This window comes from Crocuta crocuta, unplaced genomic scaffold, assembly GCF_008692635.1.
Source record: "Crocuta crocuta isolate KB4526 unplaced genomic scaffold, BGI_CrCroc_1.0 scaffold35, whole genome shotgun sequence".
Classification (NCBI taxonomy): domain Eukaryota; kingdom Metazoa; phylum Chordata; class Mammalia; order Carnivora; family Hyaenidae; genus Crocuta; species Crocuta crocuta.
In genome coordinates this window covers 8,901,015-8,928,659 of record NW_027530625.1, presented here as the reverse complement: position 1 = coordinate 8,928,659, position 27,645 = coordinate 8,901,015, and the positions used below count along the sequence as shown (strand labels likewise).

The following is a 27,645-nucleotide window of genomic DNA, read 5'->3' as shown; positions in this document are numbered from 1 at the left end:
GGTCAGAGCCGCCCAGCGCCCAGTCCACTTGCACTTTTTCCTTCTGACCTTCGAGTGTAATGCTTTCTTCTCCTCGACTTGCACCCAGCTGGATGCAGAGTTCAGTTCCCCAGGCCCCAGTTAGAGCGCAGGGGTCGCTTGCTGCCCATGCCCCAGAGGACTTGGCATGGCTGGACTTCGCCAGCCCGGGGGTGGGGGCGGGGGCACTGCCTACAGAGCCTGGCTCCCATCTCAGCTGTGGCCACGGCCGGCCCTGCCCCCTGGGAGCCAGCAGCCCAGGGCAGAGGGACCCCCTGCCTGAAGCCCAGTCCTGACTCTGATACCTCACTTCTTCAAACCCGTTTCCTCCTCTCTCAAGTGAGGGTGGCCCTGCAGACTTCCTGGGGCTTCGGGACTGCGGGGGACCCCGGGGAAAGGTGGTGGGGCCCAGAGCCTGGGGCTGCAGAATGAGAGCCCTGCGTCCTGCAGCGGGGGCTTCAAGAGCAAAGGAAGATGCCAGACAGAGAGGGATGAGGCTTTATTCAGGAAGAGATCTGGAGGGGAGGTGGGCCCCTAGGGTCTCACCCTATGGCTTCTTGGGGCCAAGGACATTAGAAGCCAATGACTGCAGGCATTTGAGCCCCCTCAGAGTCCCCCGAGGGGGGCGCAGGAGAGGCATCGGAGTCCCCCGAGGGGGGCGCGGGGGCGGCATCGGAGTTCCCCGAGGGGGGCGCCGAGGGGGCCCCGCCTCCCATCATTGTGGGCAGCGCCTCGTAGGTGAGGGTCCAGTAGCGCAGGTAATTCGTCCGCAGGTGCTGCTTCATAGAGCTGCTGTCCATCTTCCTGTTGATCTCCAGGTAGTTGTCAGTTTCCACAGTGTAGGGTGCCCAGTGTGTGGGCACCGCCGAGTGGCCCATGTTGGGGTCCCTGCAGGAAGGAGGAAGGCTGGGTTGGGGGGCTGGGAGCTCACAGGAGTCTGGAGACCTGTGTCCCCAGCCCACCTGGGCCCCGGCTTGCCCGACAGTCCTCCACCCTCCCGGCCGACCCCACCGTCAGGGGCTCCGCTGCGTCCTGGGCACTGGCCGGGCACGAGCCCCAGGAGGCGCAGCTCGCGGGGCCCAGCAGCACCTCTGTGCGGACCCGGGACGGAGGCGCCGAGGCTTGGGGAGGCTAAGTGAGGGCACAGGAGCCCAAGCCTGCAGGGCAAGGTAGCAGGCGGCCCTGGGTTCGGCCTCACCCCTGCCCTCCTTACCCGCTTCTGGCAAAGTTGGTCCAGTAGGCGATCATAGTCTTGGAGACAGTCTTGTCCTGGGGCCGGTAGCCCAGGGGGGTGGCGAAGGGCTTCCCAAAGACGTACTGGATGTCGTCCGCGTGGTCAGCCCCAACCCACTTGGGGTAGGTGGGCATCCGCGAGGGGTGTGAAAACAGGTAGGTGTAGGTTTTGGCGCTCCTGAGGAAGGGGGGAAGGGAGGGGAGATGGGCCAAGTTGGCAAGGGGCTCCCCCGGAGTCCCCCAGCCCAGAGATGAGGCCTTGGGGGGAGGCCTGGGAAGGATCTAGGGAATCCCCCCAAAATTCATGAAGAATCCCGACATGTGGGGAAGGGAAAGCTGCAGACCCGTGGGCTCTACGATTTCAGTTGTATTTATAATTCACCTCCTCAAAACAGACTGAATTCAGTATCAAGAAAGATTTATGTCTCTGCAGGTGAACTTGTACCCTAATGTAACTGGACCAGGTGTACGCCCTCGAATGTTTTCCTTTTTTGCCTTCACTGACGGGAAGCTCGGAGCTACGTTTATCGCTTAGCTGCTGCGAAGATTTGGTTCTAGATTCCAGGTATAATATTATCTTCTTACTTTTGAAGGATTCCTCACTTACTTTTTATTTTCATTGGCTATTATTCTACAGAGGTTTTTTTTTTAATGTGGCAAAGCTGAAACCCACAGCAGAGGCCCTCGTCCCCCACTCCCCCCCGCACCCCCGTTTTTTCCTTTTCCACGGCACGAGGGAGGGAGCGCAGATGCAAAGAACTTTGTGGCAGGAAGGACTGTGGGGTGAAGGAGGGCACGCAGCGCCGGGCTGGGCAGGGGGTCGTGGGAGGGTTTTGTAACGCGCCCCCTCCCCCACCAGCCGAGGTTGGGAGGTAAGAAGGGGGCTCTCTCAGCTCTTGTCAGGTCTGGGCAAAGCAGGTGTGCAGGCACAGGTAGGGACCCGAGCTCGGCCTTCCCAGAGCCACCCAGCAGGGAGGCCTCGGTGCAAAGATGCGTGATCCCAGGCAGGCCTCTCCAGGGAGCCTCCCTGCCCTGGTCCTTACTTGGCGTTGGCTCTGTGCTGGGCCAGTGCAACCTTGGTGGGCACCAGGAAGAGGATGTCAGTCTCGAAGTTCACCACGGTCTTCTTCTTGGTCTCCTGGGGCTCGTCGAGGGCCCAGGGCTCGGCGTAGAGGTCAAAGGTGGTGTTGGCTCCCCTGAGCCCCTTGGTGATGGTGAGCCCTCTGACCAGCTTGTAGAAATCCTCCCTGCAGGGACCACGCCAGCACTGGACCCACCACCCGGCGCCGGTGGGAGGGTGTCTGCACCCCCACACCCAGCAGAGGGCCACGGATGGCCCCGCGGCACGGGCTGACCTCCATTGCTGATGCCTCCCTCGGCTGCCCCCCGGGCACTGCCCCAGGGGCGCCACACCCACTGCTTACTTGGTGACGTCCTGTTTGTTCTTGTTGATGGCTGGCATGTCGATGCTGGCAAAGATGTGGCCGTCCATGTTGTTGGTGCCTGCTATGTAGTCGATGTCCGCTGTGTTGGTGTACAGGTTGACGGGGTCATCGGGGATGAAGTCTCCGTCGATGACAGGGACAAAGCCCAGGTAATGCAACATGGGATCTGGGCGGGAGAGCGGCAGGCTCACACACCTGCGGTACCCAGTTGCTCTTCCCGTCAGCCTCTGGGGCAGGAGTCACTCTGTCCCAGCGAGGCTGAGGCGGAGACCCCTGCCTCCTCAAATCTAGACCAGGCTCCGGCTCGGGCACTACCAGCAGTTAGGGCAGGATCGTTCCATGTCATGGGGGGTGGGGTGGGCGTGCAGTGCCCTTCGGGAAGTTTAACAGCATCCCTGACCTCAAATTATGGAATGCCAGTAGCCCTGCCTCTCCCGTTGCAACAACCAAAACTGTCTCCACGGGCGCCTGGGTGGCTCAGTCAGTTAAGCGTCCAGCTTCAACTCAGGTCATGATCTCACAGTCCGTGGGGTCGAGCCCCGCGTCGGGCTCTGTGCTGACAGCTAGCTCAGAGCCTGGAGCCTGCTTCGGATTCTGTGTCTCCCTCTCTCTGACCCTCCCCTGCTCATGCTGCCTCTCTCTCTCTCTCTCTCAGAAATAAATAAAACATTTAGAAACCAAACAAAACTGTCTCCAGACTCGGCCACACGTGCCCTGGGGCAAAAACACCCAGCCGAGAACCACCATCTAGAGGCCAAGGCTGCCCTCCCTCCAGCATTGCTTCTCACTCAGCCTAAACCAGGAAGGAGGGTCTGGAAGTAATTGAGGGGACCGATGGAGAAAGAGGCACCCCCCTCCCGTCCGGGTTCCAGGGTGTCCGCCAAAATTGTGCGAGGTCCGCATTGTCCTCCAGATCCCTGAACCAGCCCTGAAGGTACCGGAGAGCCGGCTCGGGGCAGGTGGCAGCACCCGGCCTTCAGGAGGCCCAGCAGAGCCTGTTTTCTCTCCGGTTCACGCCGGAGGAGGAAACAGCTGGTTTGTATTATGGGGCCACGTGTTTGCGTGGCTTTTGGTTCACTTAACACTTACGGTTTAATTCACATCGGGTAAAGGTGCAACCTGAGGGGGCCTCTTATCCAGCATCCAAAAGATAAGCAAGAGTGAATGCCAGCCCCCTGGGCTGGTGGGCTCCCCAGCATTCCAGGGGTACAGAGGAGCAGAGCTGGGAGGGCCAAGCTGTGCCGCAGGGGTTCACTGAGCATTGAATGAGGAAGGTACAAAGACCTCTGGTACAAAGGTACAAAGACTCTTGGTCTTGGGTCCATGCGCCCCCCCCCCCGAAACCATGTGCACTGTGGGGGCTGGGGCCCAAACTCATCAGCTTTCTGCAAGGAGTTGGGACCCAGGAGGATAAGAAGAAATCACAGCCCGCCTCCTCCTACAGCCACCGGCGTGGCTGCAAGCTGCCTAGGGATGCCAGCACTCTGGTGCGGGGCTGGGCTGAGGACCCGGCAGTTCCTCTCTCCTCCAGGAGCAAGGCCCTCCCCCGCCCAGCTCCCCCACTCACACTCCATGCCAGCCAGGGGCATCTTATAGGCCAGCGTCAGGGCACGGGGGTCGGTAACCTTCAGACACCCGGCCATCCTGGCGGTATCGTCCATGGGGCAGCCCACCTTCTCGGCGATCTGGGAATGGGGGGGTGCAGGCAGGCAGGTGAGGCCAGTGCTCCGGGCAGAGGAGGAGGGAGCCGGGACAGAGTGGGAAGCGGGGAGGCCCCTCCCCTGCCTACCACAGTTCCTCTTTACCCTTTTGGCCCAGAAGAGGGGGTTCTTCTGGATGACCCAGGGGCAATGTGCCACACCGCTCTGGCTGATGGCTCGCCGGATGAGGCCCTTGTTGTACGGGGAGAGGATCTGCAACACACAGAGGCCTCTGTCACTGAGGCCTCGCCCCACATGCCTACCCCGGGCTTAGCCAAGCCCACCCTACGCGTCAGTTCGGACCCTCCACTCCCTGACCCCCAGCGGCTCCCTCTCACACCCTTGGGGGCAGGTCCCCCCTCCAGGGGTCTCCCAGACCTGCAGAGAAACACTAGCGGCTCCAGCTGACTCTCCAAAGATGGTGATGCTGTTGGGGTCCCCCCCGAAGGCTGCGATGTTCCTCTTCACCCAAGCGATGGCCATGTGCTGATCCCGAAGGCCGTAGTTACCTGGGGGCAGGGTGGAGGGTGGGCCTTCATCAGGGACCCCTTGGCCAGGGCTGGGGGTGCCAGGGCCTGGCCCACACGGGGTGCACAATCCCATGGGTGGGATGAGAATGTCCTTGAGGGCGGAGACCCTGGCCGAACCGCAGGAGGTTGAATGGGCCCCCTGGGGGCTGGTCAGGAGGGAGGTTGGGGACGGGGAGGGTGTCAGGTGCTGGGCCGGATGTGGGGCTTGCGCTGGGGGAGGGCCAGCCTGCTCATTTCTCTCTCTCCCTGCCACAAGCCCCCCTGTCTGTGGGTCGGTCCTGAAGCTTCTGTGTTGCCACCTCAATGTCTTCTCTTCTGTCTCTTTTACGGGGCTCCCTGTCCCCGGCTCCCCTGGGCCTCTCTGGGTCTCACTCCGCCTGTCTGTCTGGCAGTCTCTTCTTTCACTACAGCTGCCAAGGGACTCCTGCATCTCACGGTCCATGCCCAGCTCCCTGGGTCTGTGCGTAGGATTTCCAGGGGGGACTGTCGGGAGTTGTTCGAGCGTGAAGGGCGTCGAGGGGCATCCCCACGGGGCTCAGAGCTCACGGGGTGAGGTGTGTGTTCTCCCCCTCCTCGTGCCCAAGACCTCTAGCAGACCTGGCAGGTTGGCGTCCCCAGTGCTGAGGAAGCCCAGGGGGCCGACGCGATAGTTGAAGGTGACCACGATGACATTGCCCCGAGTGGCGATCTCCTCTCCATCGTACAGGTAGTTGCTGAGGAAGTTGGCCCCGTGGCCGGCACCCATGAGGAAGGCGCCTCCGTAGATCCAGACCATGACGGGCAGGTTCCTGGAGACTAAGGCAGAGCGGAGCAGACCCGGTGACCGTGCATGCCCCCTCCGGCTCCCCTCCACACCCTGCGCTGCTTTAGGGAAGCTGGGCTCTCGGGGGGTCTCCTGCAGGGTGCGGGGAGGGCGGGCCCACCTTCCTTCTTGCCCTGGGGGACCCAGATGTTGAGGTAGAGGCAGTCCTCATCCCCATAGGTGTTGTCCTGGGTGATGGTGGCCTGCAAACACCGCTTCTTGAAGTCCTTGGCCTTCAGGGTTCCTGTGGGCAGCCAGCGGGGCAGGTGTGAGGACGGCAGCCACCCCCGGCGTACCCGGGTCGCGAGGCTTCGCCAGCACCTGCCTGTTCCCACCTTGCCAGCCGGGGTGCCGCTGAGGGTTCTCCAGGGGCTTGGGGGGGGCGGCGAAGGGGATGCCCTTGAAGATGTCCACATAGTTGCCGAAGAGGCTGAGCTTCTTGTTGACGCCTTCCACGAAGCCTCCTTCCGTGTACACGGTGCCCAGCTGGGGGTGAAGACCGAGGCTCGGGTGGGCTCAGGCTGCGCTCCCTCCCGAATGGGGGTGAGGGGCAGCTTGAGCCGCCCCAGGGTGCCCAGAGGCTCCCCGGAGACAGCCTTGGGGAGGCGCCTGTCTGCACCCGAGACGGAGGCTTCTGCCGCTTTCCCTTATCCCCCAAGGGGGTCCTGCTCCCTAGATCTGGGAGGAGGCTGCTTCAACTGGTGTGTTCACACTCTGGGAAGCCTTCCGTGTAGGCCGGGGGAGGCGGGGTAGAAGCTTGGATCCCAGCAACGGCCACCTAGCTGTGACCGTGAGCCTCCGTTTCCCCATCTCTAACATGGGTAGCAGCACCGTCTTCCCTTGTGTCCCCCCACAGCGTCCAGCGGGCCTGGGGTCCGTGGCCTGGTGCCGAGTTCTCACTGCTAGGAAAGACCCCTGTCCCCCAGGCCGTTGGAACCGCTGCCGTGTCCCCAGTCCTGGCACTGAGCTGGCCTCGCACGGCCAGTGCATCCAGTCCTCACCCGAGAGGGTCCCGGGGGCTGGTGCTTATCTACCCGTTGTCCCAGGGGGGAACTTTCCTGCTTGAGGTCATCCTGCCGGAAACCGCCGTCTGACCTCAGAGCCAGGCCCTCATCCCCTCCCGGGGTGGCCTCCCCATCTGTCTGGTCCAGGGGCAGGTCTCGGCTTCCTGGCCCTCACGGGCGCTGGGTTCCCAGGGGGGAAGGGCGGGGCAGCAGAGCCCGCCCAGCCAGGCCCAGCGGCGCCCCCAGCACTTGTAAGGTCTAGGCTAACGGGAGGGGGGAGGCAGGAGCTGGAGAGAGAGAGAGGCCAGAGCAACTCCTGCCCGGCGCCTGATGGGGCCGGGGGCCCAGAGGCAGGTGTGCCCCGCTCCCAGGCCCCTCTCTCAGTTGCAGGATCCGCAGCCTTGTTTCAGGCCTCCAGACATTCTTCGTGACCGGCTTTGGGCCCTGTGGTGGGCCGGGTCAGGGCCCGGGGACCGGGAAGTCACCTCTCAGAAGGGACATTGGCCTAAGGGCCTGGGTGAGGGGTGAGCAAGGCGGGGAGGGTGGCACTGGCTGCTGGCGCGCCGAGGGGCAATCCTGGCCCTTTCTGCCCTCAGACAAGCCCCCTGCTCCCAAGAGCGAGCCGCCTCCCCTCAGGGCAGCACCCGAACCTCCAGGGCCCAGGCCAGCAAGGATGGAGGGGCGGGATGAGGGTTAGGAACACCCACGGGGGCTGTGCATCTGTGGGGCCTCGGTCCTCATGCTGTGACAGGGCAGTTAGGGAGGGCAGACGGCACCCCCACCAGAAGGCCTCTGGACTCTCCCGCTCTGGAGGGACTTGGGGGGTAACTTCCTCTGGGGAGATGGAGGTTATGTTGGCAGCAGACCCGGGTTGGACTAGAGCGGGGTTCCAGGTTCCTGCGCAGCCACTGGTGGCTGTGTGATGGGTGGCTGTCTGCTCTGGGCCCATTTCCTTATCTACGTAAAGGGGACATCGACCTCTCTGGAGAGGAAGGAGCCAGAGGGGTGTTGTGGGTCAGGTTCCCAGACTCAGCAAATAAAAATTCAGGACTCCCAGTTACATTTAAATTTCACGTAGATGGATTTCTTTTTTCAGTATTAAGTATATCCTAAATATTGTACAGGACATACCCACACCAAAAACTTTCCATGTTTTATATAAAACAATATTTGGCAGCTCTTCCTGCCCAGGGGTCCTGTCCCCATGCTTTAATAGAAGCACCTTTTTGCCCCAAAACGAGAACTCAATTTAATTTGGCACCCCGGAGTTTATCTGGCAGCCCGAGCCATCGTATGCAGGAGCAAATACACAAAGCATCATGGGTGCAAGAAACACTGTGTTGACCATTGAGGTCTTTCTCAGGCTGGCCCTTTCTACGGGGGCGTTGCCCGTCTGCCTTCCCTCCACAGCGCCCTGTGCCCAGGTTCTAGGTCTGGCTTAGTGAGAGGACGGAGGGCCCCCGCTTACCTTTGCGGCGCTCGCTGCTGCCCAGCAGCAGGCGAGGCCCACGATGACCAGCTCCAGGTGCCCCATGGTGCCCGCCGGCCTGTGTGTGGGCCCCCCTCGGGCCCACGGGTATTTATGGGGCTGGAGCCAGCCTCCGAGTTGCCAGCTTCCTGCAGAGGGCCCCCTTTCCCTCCTCCTGCCTCTGGCCCTTCCTCCAGGCTGGCCACACTCCAGGCAGTGAACCTGGGACCAGGAGACAGCTGCTGTTTCCAGCCAGCCTCAGGCTGGGCCAAGGTCACACAGGAGGACACACACACACACACACGTACACACACGTGCAGGGACAGTCTGTCTTTCCCAGGGCCGGCTGCCCCGGTGCCCACAGCACACCTGTGCAGGTCACCGCCTACCTGGGAGCAGAGGCAGGTGGTGCAGGGCAGAAGGCTGCAAGGCCGGGGTACGCTGCCCCGCGTTCTGGCTCACTTATCCACGAGGGCTTGGTCTCCACGGCCCGCCTGCTGCCCAGCCCCAGCTCGACAGCAGTTTAGGGGACTGGCATGGGGCTTCTGGGACACAGGTGGGTGGGTGGGTGCTACCGGGCAGCCCGTGTGGCTGACTCTTGTCATCAAGGGCCCACTGGGTGTGGGGGCCCGGAGCAGCACAGGGGATCCTGCCCTTGGGGTGGGGGAGACCCCACATCCAGCACAAGTCCTGGGGCGGGAAGACCAGAGGCTCGGGTGGACAGGCAGAAGGGGGTAGGGGGGCTCCAGCCCAGCCTCACAGGCTTCCCTAAGGAAAAGGAAAAGCTGGTCTGGCCACAGAAATGGGCCAAGCAAAGACACTGGGGCAAAACCAAGCAGAGCTGGAGACCAACCAGCAAAGGGAAGGGACAGAGACTGAGACCGAGTCAGAGAGACCGGGAGGGGGAGAAAACAGCAGAGGCAGGTGGTAGTAGGGGAAAAAGGCTCCCACTGTTCTCTGTGACCGTGTAGGCCTTTCGTAACCAGAGAAAGTTACCAAAAAGGTAGGCCACCATGGCCGAGGCCTGAGGACCGTGCCTTGAGTTTGGCCGCCTCTGGAGTCACGCCTCATGGAGGATGTTCAGGCTCCACTTCACAACCATCTCCAGCGATGGGCGCACGATCGGGAGCCAGGGGACAGCCACCGTCCTGCTACATCATGCCTGCTGCTGTCACCAGGCCCGCCTGTCCACCAGAGCCAAACGTTTAGCACACAGAGTGGACAAGAGGCTGGAGAGAGCAGGGAGAGGTGGGGAGAGGTGGGCAGCTGCGGGCGGGAGGAGTTAGGACACTGGGAAGGGGCCGTGCGGGCCAGGCCAGGACTAGTGTGGCTTCAGCTGGGCAGCGTGAGGACACGGTTGCAAAGGGCTTGGGTGCTGCATTTGCACTTGTCAACTCGTGCCTTTCGTCCGGCTGTCCCGAGAGCGTGTTGCTCCTAGTGCGGGGGAGGGGGCTCTCCTGGCCCCCGGCAGCGGGGAGCGGGGCCAGCCGGGCAGTCAGCCTGGCCGGCCTCTCCACCGAAAGGCAGGTTCCCAGACTGGCCACTTCAGGCCAACTGCGAGCCACTGGGGCTCCTGATCTGTCATCCGCGGGGGCTTCCCAGGAGCTCGATCAGCAGACTGAGGCTGGTGGGAGGCACCTAACTTTGACTTTAGAGTCAGTGACTTAGGGACTTGTCGCCCTAGGTGACCCGGTCTGCTGGCTGATGAAGGGGGCGACCAGGCGCATCTCTGCAGCACGGTGGCCCCGCCGCCCCACGGCACGGGTGGGAGTGCCCCCCCGGGGAGGGCGGCTTGGTCCCATTGGGAACACGCACCAATGCACCGCCTCTGGTTTCACGCCAGGGAGCGCGAGCCTCTCGGGAACCCATCCGCTGGAGCAGTAGGGGTCAGCTCGAGGCTGCAGGGGCCTCTGTGGCCTGACGGCCTGACGTGTGGGACACTTCCAGCCACACTCACCCAACCTGCAGCAGGACGCCCCGCTCTGGCTCCGACCCCCCACCGAGACACCAACATTCCTTGGGAAAGTATATTTGATCAGGACGATTCCAGCTGGGCCCAAATGGATGGGCCCCAAACGCAAAGACAGTCTTCGCCCGTCCGCGACCACGGACCAGCTTCCTCAGGCCAGGCCTGCGTCAGGCATAAGCTCCCAAGGCAAGACCAGAGTCTCCCAGTCACACCATCTCCACACCCAGCTTCTGCTGTTCTCGGCCCCAGGGAGGCGGTGGCCATCGGCTCAGCCCGCTGGACGCTGGGCTGGCTCTTGGCTGTGCAGAGCCAGGTCACGGCCTCTGGAGATGTCCCCAGGCGCGCCGGGCCAGAGGGCAGCCCGGGGCAGCAGGTGTCCGGGGCAGACGGGCAGGACCGGGGGCAGCTGCACCCGGTGCTGGGGCCCCAGCTCTCCCGAGGGGTCTCCTTGGGCCCTGTCCTGGCTTGGCTACCAGTCCCGCCGGCTGTAGGAGGCCTCGCCGTGGCCGTAGGTTACATCACACGTAGTCCAGAATCTCGGTCTCCATCTCGTTCTCGCTGCCGTCGGATGGCTTGAAGTCCTCCTCCTCCTCCTCCTCGTCCTCGTCGTCCCCAGACTCGTACGTCAGCTGTTCCTTCCCGCCGTCGGCCTTGCTCGGGCTGGAGAAGAGAGCTGGGGCCAGGAGACAAGGCCATGTGTCCCAGCACAGGTTTCCCGGTGGCCCCCAGGCCAGCTGCTGCTGGTCCCAGCCCCCAGCCCAGCAATCGGGATCCTGGAGGCCTAGTGACACTTAGAGGCGTTTGGGCCCAGGCCCTGGAGAAGGTGCTGGGTGGCGGCCGCAGGTGGCTGCAGTTTTACAAGCACTTCCGGGGAGTATAAAGCCAAGAGCTTTGAAAACCACTTCCCTGGAGACTGGGTGGCTTCATGGGTCCAAGGGAAGTGCAGGGGACATTTTGTGTGAGTGCTTTTCTCTAGGGAGAAGGTCCACAGCGGATTCTCCGAGGGGCCGTGTCCCAAATGGGGATGAGGGCCCGCTCCCGCCAGCTCCGTGGAGCAGGGCGGGTCTGGGAGGAAGCCGTGCTCACCCTCTCCTTGCCTCATCACACCCGCAGACCAGCAAGTGCTCGCTTCTCGTCCTCACCACCCCCACCCCCAGCCCATCGCCACGGCCACCGGTCCCAGGAAAGGCACGGGCGGTGGGGGGACAGCCCTCCACGCCTGCTGCCCCTGCCCTCCAAGCACAAGACGGGCCGAACATGGCCGCACGTGGCTGGGAGACGCAGGGCAGCACCAGGGCACAAAGCGGGGCCTCCAATGGGGGCGCCAGTCCTGCTCCAGCCCTGTCCTCTGGGCCTGTCTCCTGCCTCAGACCCCAGGCCGAGCAGCGTGACTGCCCCCACGGAGGCCTGGCGGGCAGGCTGGGGGACCCGGCCCCGGGGAGGGACGATTCCACCTGGTGCAGCTCCTGGGGAACGGGTCCACGAGGGAGACGGGCTCTGTCCCCGGAGCGAGGCCTCCCTTTGCCCCGAGCGGCTCTCACCAGGCCTCTTGGAGCGGATGGTCTGCCGGATCATAAGGGACATGGTGTCCCTCAGGTCATCGCTGGTCTTGGGAAGGCACCAGCCGTCGCGCTCCGTGCAGCAGCTCTCAGCCCCGTCATTGCGGTGAACGATCCTCTGCAACCTGGGGTCAGGTCACGGCGGTCCAGGGTGGGCTTTCTGCCCACAAGTGGGGGCCGCGGGGGCGCGAGCACGGTCCCGAACACCACCCACGGGTGCTGGACACGCCCAGCCAAGGTCTGTAGCCAGCATGGCCCCCAACCCCAAGCTGTGCACAAAGCGGGGTGCGGCCGTGTGCACTCTCCTGTGAGAGCCCCGGCCCACCCCAGATTTCCGGCCGTGTCCAACGCACTCCTGCCTCTTCCCATCTCCCCACACCCCTTCTTTAAGCACTGTAAGGACTGGGTGGAAGGTTCCTGGGATTCCGGTCGGTTGGGAGGATTAGGAACCGTGTCCCAGGCCTCCACGGGGGCAGAGGGCCAAAGACTCAATAACAAGACATGTCTGCGCCCAGCCCCGTGCCACAGCTCAGGTGTGCAGCCCAGGCAGACCCAGGGAACGGGTCCCAAGGGCCGCTGGGGGAGCCCCTTGGTGCCCACTGCCACGGGTCCCAATGAGTCGGCCGGGTGGAAGAGCTGCAGGGACACTGTGGTCCCGAGCCCCGCCATCCTCACCCTGGCGTCTCAGGGTCCCCCACATACGTACTCTTCCACGTTCAGGTCACATAACTGGTAGAACATCTGTCGATAGGGCGGCAGGGCCCCCTCCCGGAAGACATAGACCGAGTCCTGGGGAGGGGACAGGGCAGGAAGGCGGGTCGGAGCTCCCCGCAGCCAGTCCACACTTGGCGGGCCTGGCTCTTCCCCTTGGACTCAGGCGGCGCAGACAGGCCAGGGGCCGGGAGCAGGTGTGCAGAGGCTCTGTACACTCTGTACACCCCGGGGGGGGTCCCCCGGCAGTGTGACCACAAGCTGCCTGCGTGCCCGGCCATGCTGTGGCGCGGGCTGTCGTGCCAGCTTTGTGAGCCTTCGCAGTCCCGCCCGGGTTCCTCACCACCGTCTACCAACCGGTCCTGTTCTGCCACCCTGCATGCCGCCCGCCCTCTCCCCTTCTGCTGCATATGCCCTGTGTGAGGCAGCTGAACCAAGGGTGAGGGTGCAGCTCACATCAGCCCAAGTGGGTAGGGGCCCATGGAGGCCCATATCCGGTGTGCCGAGGACCCTGTAAGCCTATGAGCCCCCCACAGCGGGGCCGGGACATCCCGTGGCTCTGCGTGCATGTGGTCTCCCACCCCCATTTGGCCCATCACCCAGATGGCCACAGGCTCACAAAGGGCAGTCATGCACAGCTGCTAGTGTCACATTTCCCGCTGACACTTGCCACCGCCTCTTTGCCCAGAAGGTCTGCAAGGCCCCCGGTGCTGGGCGGTTCACACCCCACGCTCTCACCATGCTCCCCAAGGCTGTCCCGGAAGCTGGGAGCCATGCAAAGGCACCAGGTGGAAAGAGCTGCCTCAGTCAAAGCCCCTCCTAGAGGCCTTGACCCGGGAGACTTTGTGTGTGTGTGTGTGTGTGTCTGGCCTGCACGAGGGAGGTGCCTCCTCTCCATGGTCCGCGCGCGTGTGTGTGTGTGTGTCTGTCTGTCTGTCTGTCTCTGGCCTGCACGAGGGAGGTGCCTCCTCTCCACAGTCCACTGCACCCCCAACCAGGCAGGTGAATGCTTCCCTTTGGGGCTCAGGGACACCCACCTTGAGCTTGTACTTGTTAGAGGTGGATTTCCGTGAGCCAGCTGTCCCCGAGGGGCCCAGGCCCTGCTTCAGGTCATGCATGGTGACAAGCTGGCTGGCTACGAGGGGACAGCAACAGTACTTGGGAATCCAGGGGGACGTTTCTCCCCATCCTCCCTGGAGCGCCGGCCCCTGGGAAGCCCCACAGCACTACGTCCCCCCTGAGCAGATGCCCACCCTCCTCGGGGTCTCTGGGGGGCAGACCCGCCCTGACCCACGGGCCGCAGGCGCACTTACGCATCTTTTTGACAGTGATGGGGAGGCTGTAATTGTAGGTGCTGCGCTTGGCCTTCACGGGCATGTCACTAGGGGCATAACCTGCAGATGAGGAAGGCACATTGGCTGCGAGTGGCCGCGGAGGCCTTCCGGCAGTCGGAACGACTTCGGGTCGCCAGGGCCAGCACCGGAGAAAGGGACTGCAGTCCCCGCGTCCCAGCAGCCACCCTTCTGGCCCTGGCCACATGGGACTTGTGCTGGCGCCCTGCGTGTGGGGCCCCACTGCGGGCCTGGGGACCGGACGGCACTGGGTGCCCGGCCCCCACGGCAGCAATCCTAACAGGTGAAGTGACCGAGTGGATGGATAACGAATTCGGCGGCTTGGAGGCCGGCGGCGGAGCCAGGACCCATGCTGGGCTCCTCGTTTCTCCGCTATTCTGCGGAGATCTCACCAAGGAGGAAAGGCTTTCTGATCTTCACCACAGGGATACAGGCCCACTACCAAAGAGAATGCTACAGAAAAAAGACATTAAGGGGTGCCTGGGTGGCTTAGTTGGTTAAGCGTCCGACTTTCGCTTAGGTCATGATCTCACGATTCGTGGGTTCGAGCCCCGCGTCGGGCTCTGTGCTGACTGCCAGCTCAGAGCCTGGAGCCTGTTTCAGTCTGTGACTCCCTCTCTCTCTGACCCTCCCCTGCTCACGCTGTCTCTCTCCCTCTGTCTCCTAGAAATAAATAAACATTTAAAAAAAAAAAAAAAGAAAAAAGACATTAAGAGAGAGAAAGAAAACCAAGGATTTAGTCATTTTTACCGTATTTCATCCCACAACGGATTCGGAAATCAAGGACTTGGTAAATTTTGGCATCTGGGTTTTTCCGGGGATCGTAGCCATACCGGATCCACAGGCTCCTCCAGGGGCCTGTTATCTAGAGATAAAAGGGGGGAGTGTGAAGTGATGCAGGCCCGGGGAGGGTGGGCAGCTGAACACCACCAGCGCTGGGGACAGAGCCCTGGAACCCCACCCCCGCTCTGCCGGCTGCAGCTGTCACCTGGGGCAGGTCACCTGGCCTTTCCGAACCTTGGTCTTCCTGTTCGAGAGGACAGGAGCCCCCTTTCCCCTTGCTTCTGTGAGGATTAAATGAGATGATGATCTGGGAGCCTTCACCACGACACCTGGCACACAGTAAGCACCTAATAAATGCTACTACCGTCCTACTGGACAGGAGATACTGTCCCCAAACAGTACTCCTGAAGTTCTTCTGGCTAGAAAGCCCACGCTAAGGGACAGACAGCGGCTCTCTGAAGTCTGGGGTTCAAGCTCAGGAGGCTGGGCCTTCTTCGTGCCCCACCTGTCGTCACCGCTGTGGTCACATCTCAGGCTGGCCTCCCAGTGCCCCACGCAGGGACCTGCGGCAGGCAGGACGCCTTCCTCCAGCACCTTTGGCAACCTCGGTAATGCTCTCCATGCCCTCCTGGACGGAGCCCGAGGAATCTGCCCCCACCTCCACCCAGCCCAGCCCAGGCAGACCGTGCCAAGGCTGGCAGCCCTGTGGTCAGGGGGCCTGGTCTCTGCAGCCCAACAGGCTGGGGTCCCACGTGGCTCTGTCACATGCTGCCTCTAGGGTCCCGGCACATCAAGTCACTTCTCTGAACCTTGGCTCTGCCTCAGACGTAAGAAGGGAATCCTGTTCCCACCCCCAGGGAGAAAAAAAGGATAGAACAGGTACACAGCATGTAACCCAGTGCCTGGTCCTGAGCATGTTCTCAATACAAGATCGTTTAAAAGTGTATAATCCCTTTATTGAGAACTTATGTGATTACTCTCGAACCCTAAGATCATCAGGCACAGCTAGCATTACCGAGGCTGGACAGGGCCTGCCTGGGGCTGTAACAGGCCCCTCGGTGGTACCAGGACAGAGCCGCCAGCTTTGCTGTGGCTCTGAGAGGTCACACCAGAGATGAGGGCGACCCTGGTGGGAACCAAGGTGACAGGCTGGGCAGGCACTCACCATGTAATAGGCCACGAAGGGCAGCAAGACCTTGAGCTTGTCAGGGTGGATGCTGATGTTGGCCTTGACAGCGTTCCGGGACCAGATGGGACGGATTTCAAAGAGCTGGGGGGGGGCAGGCAGAGACCAAGATGAGCACAGCAGCTCCCTGCCCACCCGGCCCCGCCTCCCCAGCCTGGCCTGGCCCCCAGCAGAGCCTGCAGGAGAGGAGCTGGCGGAGCGCAGCGGCTGGCAAGAAGCTGCAGCCTCTGGGCCCGGCCGCACCCACTCACGGGTCCCTGCCTTCTCAGGTGGGGCCCTGCGTGTCCGAAAATGACCACGAAGGACACAGTCTCTGTCCTCATGCAGCTCACAGGGCAGTGGGGGAGGCAGATGACCAAAGGAGCCAGAGCAGGACCAAGAGGGCGACATGCCAGGGTTCTGGGACCCTGAGCAGCTCCAGCCTAGAGGGCGGAGCCTGAGCCGGGATGCCCTAAAGGCCGAAGGGGATGGCCGGGCCCAAGGGAGGCCCGTGGGGGGCCAGTGTGGCTGGCGCATGGCAGGGCCGGGGCAGGAAGGGCCCGTGGCAGGCTGCGGACTGGGCTGTGTCCCGAGGACAAGGAGGGGCCTCAGACAGTGGTCCCCAATGTCCCCCTCCAGTGACCAGTGACTGCTAGAAACCAGTAAGGTGTCCACACAGACTCTAAGAAATAGGGGCGCCTGGGGGGGGCTTCGTCGGTGGAGCGTCCGNGGGACCAGTCCGCTCCAGCAAGGGACAAGACGAGCTTCAGGCAGCAGCAGCGAGGCCTCACTGAGAACCTGCTGTCTGTGCCTGTAGGGGCAGGAGTAAGGGGCCCACCAGGCGGGGGGCAGGCGGAAGGCCACTCTGTCCCCCCAGCACCGCTGAGGATGAACCACTGTAGGTGCCCCATGTGGCTTCCTGCTCCAATGAGGGATGAATGAAAGCGTCCTGAAGCCTGGACTCCACTGTGAAGTCACGAGCAGATACCGACTGCTTAGCGCCCCTAAGGGACCAGCTTGTACTGGCGTGGCGTGGACATGTGACATCTGGAGGTGAAAAGCCCCCATGTGCTGATGAGCCAGTTTTAAACAGTCAGTACAGCCAGCGGCGAAATGACGAGGGCCAGGGCCCGGCGGGTGCACGGGCGCTGGCCCGTGAGGAGGCGGCCCCGAGCTCACCTTCCTCAGCTCCTCCTCCGCCTTCCGGTCCACGGGGTTGATGGAAATCCTCCTCCACGTCTGCACCGCAGCCTCCAGGGGCCGCACGGGCACCTCGTCCTCCTCAAAGTTGACGAAGATGGCATTGTGGGGGCGCCGGGCCCTGCTCAGGCCGATCAGGTTCTCGCCTGAGACGGGGGGGTTGTTGTAGCCTTCCCTGGGGCAGAGAGAACTGGCATGGGCCCGAGCGCCGAGAAGAGCCCAGGTGTGGGCCTGACCGGACCAGGCAGGGGCCCGCCGGGCTGTGATGCCGGCCACCTGCCCGTCGAGCGGAGCAGTGAGGTCAGGTAAAGGCGCAGCCACTTGGGATGCAGCTGACCATCTGTCAGGCAACAGCTACGCTCACTGACTTTTATGATTCACTTATTTAACCCTTGCAACAACTCCACGAGGAAGGAACCAATTTCCTACGAGGCAACCGACAGCAGCTAGAAAGCGGCCTGGGGTTGGAGCTCACGCGGACAGAGCTGGCACTCCCACCCGGGGTGGCTGGCCAGGGGCCACCCTCCGACAGAGCATGCTCGGCCCAGAACTGTCTCCACAAAGGCTCAGTGCAGGGACGACGGACACCACCGAGCCCCGTCATGCAGCACAGGGGCGACCAGCGAGCATTCTAACGCCAGGTCCACTCAGGTCCCTCGCTGGGCACCAGGCCCAGGTGTCGTTAAGGGGGGAGGTCATGAATGTCAAGCCTGTACGAAGGCAGGGAGAACAGCCTCAAGAAGCCCCATACCCATCGTGAGCTTCACACTTACCGCCATTTCATCTGTATCCCACCCCAAAGCCACGGAATTATTTTGAAACACATGTTAGAGGGCGCCCTGGATGGCATACATTTTCATTTAGGCTATGACTACCTTTTAAATTTGTTCTCTTTTTACCTTAATTTTCTACATGAGTACAAACCATCTACATATTTATAAAGAACAAAGTGATTTTTCACACTGGAAAACAGAATTACAAAGATGGGAGCAAGTCGCTGCCTTTTTTTGTAAAGTGACTCATTAGAAACCATCCTGAACAGGTACAATATTACTCGCTTTTCAAGGACACCCCCGGGGCCCTGACCACCCCCGAGAGGGAAGTCACCGTCGATGGCTCAGTCCAGCCTGGGCAGCCCACCACCAGAGCACGGCAAGGCGTGGGCTGCCCGCCAAGGCCCGTCAGCACAGGGAAAGGACTCCTTGCTAACTTTCTCGAGGAGGAGGAACCAGCCTCTCCTCTGCACACCACCCTGTAGGAAGCCGAACGTCCCTGGAACCACGGAAGGGCCAGCAAGGCTGCGGCCAGGCCTCCACTGCTGGCCCTGGTGTAGCCAGGAAGGCCTGCGGGGCAGACAAATCGATGGGGGCCGCTGCCAGCCCTGGTGAACTCAGGAAGGCCAGTAGGGCAGACAAATCGATGGGGGCCTGGGAAAAAAAGCAGGTTCTTTCCATTTGCTGGAAAACCGATAAACCACACGGCAGCCAGCCTTTCTCTCTTGTCGCCCCCACCAGCTGCCTCCTGGCTCCACGGGTCAGAGGGTGACTCAGCTGCCACCGGCCAGGGCCAGCAGTGTGGACGGTCTATCTTCTTCTATGTATTTTTGTCTGTCTGTCTCTGACTCTGAGAGTAAAATGCTTGTAGGGGAAAATAATCAGAACATTTCAGAAATACGCAAACGGTCTCTCCCCTGCCTAAAACTCCTGTGCCGAGTGTAACCAAGCATAATGCACACACGGAAAACTCCATCATCCCACGTGGAGGGTTTCTGGCTGGGAGGGCGGGGCTGCCGTTTCCAAGTCCACATTTCTGTCATGTTTTGCCCCTCTAACCACCACTTGTTCAGGAGGGTGTGGGGGCTACGGATTCAACAGGCCGGAGGGCTGAGAAAAGGCTGCCATGTGGCCCGCTTCTGGCCGGGCGGGACTGAGAGCTGACTGGCACTGGACGGTGCTGGAGAACATGGAAGACTCCCTTGCTCTGGCCACAGAGCAGCAGGTTCATGTAAGGAAACAAGTCCCTCCCCACCGGGGACACACAGGGTGCGTTCTCGGGGCCGCAGCTGGGTCCATGGCTGGAGCCGGAGCCGGGGCTGGGGCTGGGGCGAGCCGCAGCTGGGCCTCCGCTAGACAATTCTCACCACTCCAGGGTATGTTTGGAATTCTCTGTATTTTGCTAAAGGAAGAGAAGGACATACCTTCTCCTTAATATCAAATCTAGGCCCCTCACCATGGGTTGTGAGACTCTCGCCCCTACCGCTCGCCCAGGCTCACTGTGATGGCTCCACAGGTGCCAATCCTCTGGTCTAGAATGTTCTCCCTGGATCTTCACCTACCTGGCTCTGTCATTACCCAGGTCTGTTTCAAATGTCAGCCCCTCTGGGGCTCCCAGCCCCCTCACTGCCCCTGCCAACTCACACCCCTCCGATCTCTGAGACGTGCACCTGGCCATGGGCCCGCCGCTCGCTCATCATTGGCTTTTGCTCCATCCTGCTCCCGGCCCCGCCCAGCAAGGGACTTCCCATGTGCTGTGCTCTGCTCCAAGGAGTGCCCCAGGCCACGATGGGCAATCAGTGCTGGTTAGTGAAAACAGTGAGGAAAGAGAACATTCTCTCACCCTCTAGAGATAACTGCTCTGGGCCCAATCTTCCAGATCTTTCTAGATTTCTATGATCAAACCACAGTTTACTTTCATACTATAGACCGTGCTCCTGCGCCTGCTTCCTTCATAGAGCAAGGTGCCCTGGGCAAGTGCCACGTCAGTCCACGAGCCTGCGGTCTGCGGTCTGCGGTCGTGTGGTTCCCTGGCATAGAAGGGCTGTGATTCCGTTAGCCGCCTCCCCGCCTCCCTACTAATGGACTGGTCACTTGTTTATTCTATCAAACTCTGCCAGGCAGGCTCCATGCTCTCGGGGACGGGTCTTCAACCCTTAAGATGACATCCTGACTCATCGTCCGTGGTGCGGGGAGCTCGGCCTCCAGGCGGGGCAGTCACCTGCTGCTATGTCTGCAGGCACTGGAGCCACAGGCTTGAGTGCGGCTGTCAGTGCTGGCTGNGAAATAGTCCACCGGGGTGTCCAGCCGAGAGAAGATGGGTGGGGGGATGTAGAGTGGCAGCTCCTGGTGAAAGAAGCTCTCCTTCTCGGGCTTCAGCATGAGCACCTTGTCATACATGGACACACACCTGCCGCCCGCTTCCGTGTGCACAGCCAAGTACTGGAAGTCGGACATTCCTGGAAAGAGAGGGGGCCAGATGGCGGACGCCCCTTTACGCCCTCCTAGGAACTCACAGCTGCTAGACACCAACACCCACGTCTTCCCGGGAGGTGCCAAGGGAACTGTGTGGCGAGCGGAAACAACACCCTGCCGAAATACCTTCTGTGCACCGGCCCCGTGCACCTGGACACACGTGGAGGGGCCGAGGGGTAGTTATGTGGGACGAGAGGCTAATGTCTGGGTCAACGCTTCCTGAAACGGAACGTGCACACGCCTCACCCGGGACCCTGCCGAAGACGCCGGGACACTGCAGCTTGCACAAGCTCCCCGGTGGGGGGTGCTGCTGGCTGGGACACACGCTGAGCCAAGGGGTGCGGGCCCAGCACACAGAAGATGAATCAGGGAAGACTTGCCCCACGAAGGACGGCCCGCTGCGATGCCACATCCACCAGGACGGCCGACGTTCAGACCGCCCAACACAGGGGTCCCAGGCCCTGGTTTAGTTTCTCTCCACTTTCTAGCCCCCTCTTCCTTCTCAGTCTTTGTTCTGGTCAGATTCTCTGCGAGAACTGCAGCTGCAACTGCACGTGCCTGAGGCTCACTAGTAACCTGCCAAGTGCCTCCTGTGGGCGTGAACTGGCCCCTTAGTGGCCCCCACCCCACCCCGACCTGGACCCTCCACGAGGAACCAGGGCCCCACACTGCATGGACAAGAGCCTAAGGACGAGGGAAGCCAAGCTACCCACCCAGACTTGTTCTGTCTCACTCACCCTCTCACCCCATCCGTTAGCGCCTCTTCACTGGGGTTCCCCATAGGTAGGAAACTGGATTGAGTACCCCACGGGAGACACCCCATTGGCTAAAAGTTCAAAGGAACATGAGGTCCCAAGGGGCTGAGGTGATCAGGGAAGGCTTCAGACAAGAGGCAAGGCCAGCAGCGGTCAAGACTTTGAGAAGCTTCCCAAACACGGAGGGTCAAAACTCCGAGGCCTGCTAACCAGCTTCATTTGGCCCTACATAATGGCTTTAAAAATGAGAAGATTACTCATTGAATGCAAGCTTTTCTTAAGAATGCTGAAGGTGGAACAGCAGTTGAGCAGTTAGGGCTGCTGCCCCGGAGGGAGAGGAGGAGCGTCCCTGTGCCATCCTGCCGGCTCACGCCCCGCCCTCTCCCCACCCCTCATTCCAGGGCATATATTGGCCCTCTCCACTGTGGGGACGACTCACAGGTGCCTGCAGGAATGTGGACACAGGTCCTCAAATAACCCAACGCAGTAAGGTGCGGTTACCTTGAAATTTATAAATGGTGGAGATGACGCCAAGCATCTCGATGTCAAATGTGACCTCGGGGCGGCCCCCAGGACCTGGCACGCCCCGCTGCCGCTTCGTCTTCCTCCTGATCCGCAGCAGTAGGCTGCTGGTACTGAAGCGGTTGGCACACACCGGGTGGCAGTAAGGGTCCTTGGGCCGGAAGTACAGCTCCAGCCTCTTGGTGGGGTCTGCGTAGATCTGGGGCAAAGGCCAAGGCAGGCAGTGAGGCGGTGACAGCTAGGCGGGCGGGAGGGAGCTGCTCCCATCTCAACAAAAGCCTGACGGAGACTCAGTTGACAAGGGAAGGGCCGGGAGGTTCCTGTTTCATTATGAGCTTCTAATTCTCAGAAGACCCATTCTTCAAACCCACATCTTAGTTTTTTATGTAGCAGAGAAAATGAACACAGTCCCTTCCTTCTAAGGAGGCTGGAAAGTTGGAGATAATAACTACCAGTGAAGTGAAGCCATCACCTCTCAGGTGCCTGTTCAGTGTGGGCGATCGTGCGCCTCTCCAAGCAACACTCCTGCGGGGCCTTCTCATCCCCCAGTTTGCCATGGGGGGAACTGAGGCTGGCAGGGGGAGGGGCTTGTCCTCACCTTCCTACTCTAGGAACTACCTGCTCCGAAGGGTCCTGCTATTCAGACACCCGTGCAAATGTTTCCAGGTCCAAAGGAAATGAAATCAACTAGGAACCAGCACAGGCCCGGCTAACTGGCTCTCACTTCTCCTTCTGAAGCCTCGGTTCCTTCTCCTTCAAACGGAGGTGCGAACAGCACCTCCTCACACGATCGCTACAACGAGGAAATGAAGACGTATGCCGCACACTCAGTCTGCTGTCTAAGTCACGGTAACCACTCAGCACGTGTCACCCACATAGTAAGAGCAGTGTCAGCTGGGTGCATACGAAGGCACCAACGATGCTCAATGGGCGAAGATCATCCGCTTTCTAGTTTGCGGGCCCCCCAACACTAAGGACACAGCCTGGCCCTTAGGAGGTGCTCAGGAAACATGGAGGGAAAGAAGGTTAAAAGGAGGCCCAACCCTCAGGAATCCCTTCTGGCAAAACACTGGCCTGTGAGACCACGAGGCTGGGAATACCCCCAGACGTGGACCTGGCAGAGGATGTGCACACGCAGCATTAATGGAATGAACCAAGGACCAGTGTCTTCCCAAAAGGCTCACACTGTAGTTGGGTACAGATATCCCTGGGTTACTGACAGTAAGGGTTCCGTCAGCACCACAGTACAGTGAATAGATCGGGATCAAACAACAAAACACAACTAACTGAGCCTCTATGGCATCCTGTGCTTAGAGACAGGTTTTCAGTATTCATTAAGGACAAGGAAGCAACAGGTAAGAGTTCACACTTCAGAGGGGAGACATGCATGAGTTCAAACTCCCACTGTACCACGCGGTGGTTTTTTGACCCAACTTTTCTTACCTGGTATCTTTATCTGAAAAGTGGGAATAACGGTACCTAACTCCCTAGATGGCTGTGAGGATTCGATCATGCATCTGACAAATATTTTCGAAGAAGGCACTAGTATGGATGTTAGGACCAAAGGAGTAAACAAGAGAGACCAAGTCCTGCTCTCATTCAGTTTAGTCTCAGAGCCAACGGCCAACACAGACAATAAACGCGTTAAAACATAATTTCAGATTGGAATTAACAGGCTGAGAAGGCAGATATGAACAACTAAGGCCACTTTAATTAGGGCAGTCAGAGAAGGACTCTACAAGAGACATGTCAATATTTGGTGCGTGGGAAAGCACTTCCCTGGAGCCTTGCACAAGGCAAGAATTCATCTCAGCTCCCTTATTTTCCCGCAGGCCTTGCACAAACCGCCTAGGTTTCCTGTAAAATGCGCGCACAACGCCCGTTGTTGCTACCTGGCAGGGTTCTAATTTGGATGGGACGGAAGTAAAGCACCTGGAACTGAGCCTGGTACCGCAGAGGTTGCTGGCCATTACCGTCTTTAACCCTAACAACGCGACGCTTCATCCCTGTCCCGTTCGTCAGCGGCCTTAGGCTCCCGCGCCTGGGTCCGCTCAGCGAATGAGGACACAGCAGCCCAGCGCGACTGCCCCGCCGGGAGGAGGGGACGGGAAGGGCACCCCGCCCCTCGCGGGATCGCTCTCCGCTCCCGCCGCTCAGAGGCACATCCCCGCCCACTGGCCGCCCCAGCGCCGTTGCCAAGGAAACCACACTTCCGCGGGCGGCCCGGTCCCTCCCGCCCAGGTCCCGCGACTCCGCCTCCCCCGCGGCTTCCCCACCCCCTCGCTCCTCACCCGGGAGACGCCCTCCTCGCCGCCCAGAGTCGGCAGCATCTTGGACACGTCGCGCACCACGCCTGGGTACTCCACGCACACCATGCGCCGCTCGCGCCGCAGGTCCACGGGGACCGCGGTCCCTGGCCCCGCGTCCGCCGCCGCCATCCCTGCACTTCTGGTCCGGCTCGTCGCGGTCCGGCCCTGCACGCGTTCCTAGGGGCCTCAGCTCAGTGGTTCCGCGAAAAAATCGTTCCGGATTCCCTCGCCGCTCGCGTCTCTCTACAGCCCTGGGCTCCGCGAGACTCGAGGCCCCTGGGAGCAAAGACCCGAGGGAGGCCCCAAGGCTTCGGGGTGATCGACCACCTGGTCCTCAATTGTGTTTTTAAAATGATGAGCGTGCCCCGAGGGGCGGGACAAGGGTTTGCCGCTCCCAGCCACCCGCGAGGATCCGGACTGTAAGGCACCGCCCAGCTCTCGATTTTAGCCAATGAAGCGGCGAGGGAAAGCCAGCTTCCGCCCCTTCACTAGCTCGTAGGTTTCAGCCAATGAAGAGCCAGAACTGGGCCGGGTCCCCGCCCCTTCTTAGGGCTCCTTCCAATGACGGCTCGGGGGCGGGCCCGAGGCAGACTTCCGGCCCGTCTTCTGGCATCAGACAGCCCCTGGGCTAAGTAGGTTTCCGCACCGGAACTTGCAGAGCGATTTCTGCGGGGGTTTCTGCGGGGCTCGGATCCCGCTCCCGCGGGCTGTTCCAGAAGGAGTCCCCGGCGGCGCGTGGAGCACGCGAGGAGGTGGGCCTGGAAATGCCAGCCTGAAGAAATTGCGCTTTGAGTGCTCGCCCCACGTCCGCGCACGGAAAACCCCGGAGCTCGGGGCCGAAAGCGGCGGAAAGTCCCTGGTTTCTTAGACACTTATTAAGCGCTTGCTGTGTGCCGGGCACTGCCCAGAACCTGACAGAGGAGGGGAGCTCGAAGTGAGCGGCCCTGTGGGAGAAACCCTGAAGCGAGGAGCATGGCCCATTCCGGGAAGTGACAGAGGACAAAACCGTAGGCAGCGGAGTGGGGCCATGAGGGGTCAGAGGTCGACGGATGCTCGGCAGAGCCAAAAATGTGTGCGCCCCGTACATTTTTGTTGGCTCTTTCTGAGTGCGGTGTTGAGCCTTTGAGGGGTTTTATACCGGGAGTGCCTTGATCTGACTTGTGCGTGTGAAAGACTCTAGCTGTTGTGTAGACAATGGATCAGAGAGGGCAGAAACCGGCTCAGATAAACCCACTGAGACGCTGCCCGAGGCCAGGGAAGTGGCGGTGAGAATGGGAAGAAGGGGCTGGATTTAAGAATATTAGGAGGGGGAAAAAGAGTAGAGGACCCCTTGGACGCGGGTACGGGTTTCTGAAATGATGTCTGAATCAAAAGACTTACTTCATTTCTCTAGAGGATGTAAGGAGGCTGAATAAGTGGCTGCAAAGACCATTAAATATATTTTAAAAAGAAAAACCTGTACGCTGAGTGTGAAATGTACGTCCTTCTGTTATAATTGGAAGCCCCAGCCAGGAGCCCCCAAAACTGAAAGAAAGGCCCCGGCATGTGAGGACTTGGCAGTCCCCACCTGCCTTTCTGGCAGGAGCTGGTGCGCTTTTTTTTTTTTAATGTTTTATTTATTTCTAGGAGAGAGAGAGAGACAGCGTGAGCAGGGGAGGGTCAGAGAGAGAGGGAGTCACAGACTGAAACAGGCTCCAGGCTCTGAGCTGGCAGTCAGCAGAGAGCCCGACGCGGGGCTCGAACCCACCAACCGCGAGATCATGACCTGAGCGAAAGTCGGACGCTTAACCGACTAAGCCACCCAGGCGCCCCAGGAACTGGTGCGTTTTTTATCATCAAAGAAGATTCAATGCAGTGAGGCCGGGATACTTCTCCAGAATTTTTCACGCCTTGGGATGAAATTTGCTTCAAGTGGCATGTGTCCTTTTGTTCGCATTCCACGCTCACCGAGCAGTCCTCTGGTGGTTTAATTTTCCAGAAAGGAGACCCTAGAGAACAAATATGGATTGGACCCCTCCCAGCAATTGTACATTAATAAATTGGTGTGTTATATCAGATTCCTGTGAGTTTGGTACACTTGAGTCAATCCTGAATCCTGGCTGGGGGAGCCCCTTATATGGGAACTCTGGGGTTGGGAGGTTATGGATTCCGTGTTAGCAGAGGGCAAGGAGGGCTTTGGAAAATGTTTTCTTTGGGACCCAGAATCAATATTCCTTTCCGGGCCGCTGGGTCAGTCTGGGAAGCGCACAGGTGTTTGCAGTCCTCTCCAGCGGGGGCTGGATTCTCCCTGCGCCCTTGGAGAGGGAGAGGAGTAGTGTCCGCTCTTGACCACGCGGTGGCGCCAGAGCGTCCTCGCAGGCAACGCCGCCACCTGGTGGTCATCGGTGCCCATGACACCCGGAAGAAGCGGAAGCGGCCGCTGAAGGCCGAGAGATGGGCTGTGGGCGCAGCGGACACAGCTCCCCGGGAGTGCTGTGCTGGGCCTGGGGGTCAGCAGCTTCCGGTCACGTCCGGCCTCGGGGAGGCCACGCCTCTTCTACGCACTTTTGCACACTCCCAAGTCCAGGAATCCTCTCCCGCACGGTCCCGCCGCTGCAAGCGATAGGGACCGGGGCAGTGACGTTTATCTGGAAGCTTCAGTTTTCTTTTCAGCTACACGAGGGACACACGGTTGCCAAGAACATTTCCCTTCCTAGTCAGCTTCTCATTCCAAAGCAGAAACAACTCATACGGGACTGAACTTCAAAGGTTGTTGATAGAGTTTAGTTAGGTTGCCACGTTAAAACATTTTCACAAACGTGCCAGGCAGAGGCAAATTTACACGGACACTAATCAAATGTAAACATGAGGGTCTATGACCATAGGACCCTGAACGGGTGGGATCTGGTCTGTTCTTGGAAGCGAGGGAAGGTCGGGCCTGGTTAGTACCGTGGGAGACCTCAGGGCCCCGAGATTGCAGGTACCTTATTTGCAAGGCTCTGAGAGGTGCCTTCTCATTGTGTTCACATGTGCACGATGTGTTTTTATAAAAATCTAAACAGTAAGATATTTTAGCTGCAATTGGTTAAGACTACTGTTTCTACTTACCCTGCCCTCCATCCCACTTGCCTTTGTGTTGGGAGGCATTGAAGTGGTCACAGGTACTTAAGGGACTTGACACAGGGGAAGCCCCACTGAGAGTACCTTCAGCGTGGATTGCGTGGAATACATTTGTGTGGTCTGTAGTCACATCTGGGTATAGTTCATCTACTGCTGGCCATGCTCTGTAGGGATGGCTTCCAGGAATACACACTCTAGCACCTTCTTTGACACCCACTGGTATTGTGATATGAAGGTCCAGGGCCAAAGGTAATACAGCAGTCAGAGCCAGAAGCTAGTCTGGAAGATTCCAGCAGAGGAATGGAAAATGCACAGCCACTGTGGAAGAAAGTACGGCAGCGTCTCAAAAACTTAGATACCGAATGACCGTATGATCCACCATTCTATTTCTGAGTAAATATCCAAAGGAATTAAGTTTTTTAAAGCTTTTCTTTTTTGGGGGGGGGAGGAAGGAACAGAGAGAGAGGGAGACACAGAATCTGAAGCAGGCCATCGGCACAGAGCCCAATGTGGGGCTCGAACCCGCGAACTGTGAGATCATGATCTGAACCTAAGTCGAACCCCTATGCAACTGAGCCATCCAGGCGCCCCCGAAAGGAATTAAAAGCAGAGTCTTGAATGGGGCACCTGGGTGGCTCAGTCTGTTAAGTGTCTGCCTCTTGCTTTCGGCTCAGGTCATGACCGCACGGTTCACAAGTCTGAGCCCTGAATAGGGCTCTGTGCTGCCAGAGCAGAGCCTGGTTGGGATTTTCTCTCTCCCCTTCTCTCTGTTC

The 27,645-nt window shown here is 60.2% G+C and overlaps 2 protein-coding genes across 2 annotated transcripts; both read right to left on the bottom strand.

Moving 5' to 3' along the window:
• Positions 1–519: 519 nt before the first annotated feature.
• Positions 520–9,529, bottom strand: CEL (carboxyl ester lipase). Its single transcript, XM_077768511.1, has 11 exons — positions 8,201–9,529; positions 6,064–6,214; positions 5,850–5,972; positions 5,524–5,721; positions 4,775–4,905; positions 4,502–4,609; positions 4,264–4,381; positions 2,676–2,862; positions 2,295–2,498; positions 1,232–1,429; positions 520–906 (listed from the first exon to the last, which is right to left on the bottom strand). The coding sequence occupies exons 1-11, from the start codon at positions 8,264–8,266 to the stop codon at positions 591–593; spliced, it is 1,800 nt and encodes a 599-aa protein (XP_077624637.1). The 5' UTR covers positions 8,267–9,529; the 3' UTR covers positions 520–590.
• A 684-nt stretch (positions 9,530–10,213) lies between these two features.
• GTF3C5 (general transcription factor IIIC subunit 5) lies at positions 10,214–24,177 on the bottom strand. Its single transcript, XM_077768432.1, has 12 exons — positions 23,756–24,177; positions 21,444–21,663; positions 19,993–20,171; positions 18,620–18,624; positions 16,919–17,129; positions 15,740–15,844; positions 14,542–14,656; positions 13,753–13,833; positions 13,477–13,574; positions 12,435–12,517; positions 11,711–11,853; positions 10,214–10,842 (listed from the first exon to the last, which is right to left on the bottom strand). Exons 1-12 carry the CDS (start codon positions 23,900–23,902, stop codon positions 10,688–10,690), a joined length of 1,542 nt encoding a protein of 513 aa, XP_077624558.1. The 5' UTR covers positions 23,903–24,177; the 3' UTR covers positions 10,214–10,687.
• Positions 24,178–27,645: the final 3,468 nt, after the last annotated feature.

What these genes read in the sequence shown, in the direction of transcription:
- CEL (XM_077768511.1), bottom strand. Translation starts at nt 8,266, where the DNA reads ATGGGGCACCTGGAGCTGGTCATCGTGGGCCTCGCCTGCTGCTGGGCA. An exon ending in AACAAACAGGACGTCACCAA is followed by an intron (nt 2,499 to 2,675) that starts GTAAGCAGTGGG and finishes TGGTCCCTGCAG; the next exon opens with GGAGGATTTCTACAAGCTGG. An exon ending in ACCAACTTTGCCAGAAGCGG is followed by an intron (nt 907 to 1,231) that starts GTAAGGAGGGCA and finishes TCCTTCCTGCAG; the next exon opens with GGACCCCAACATGGGCCACT.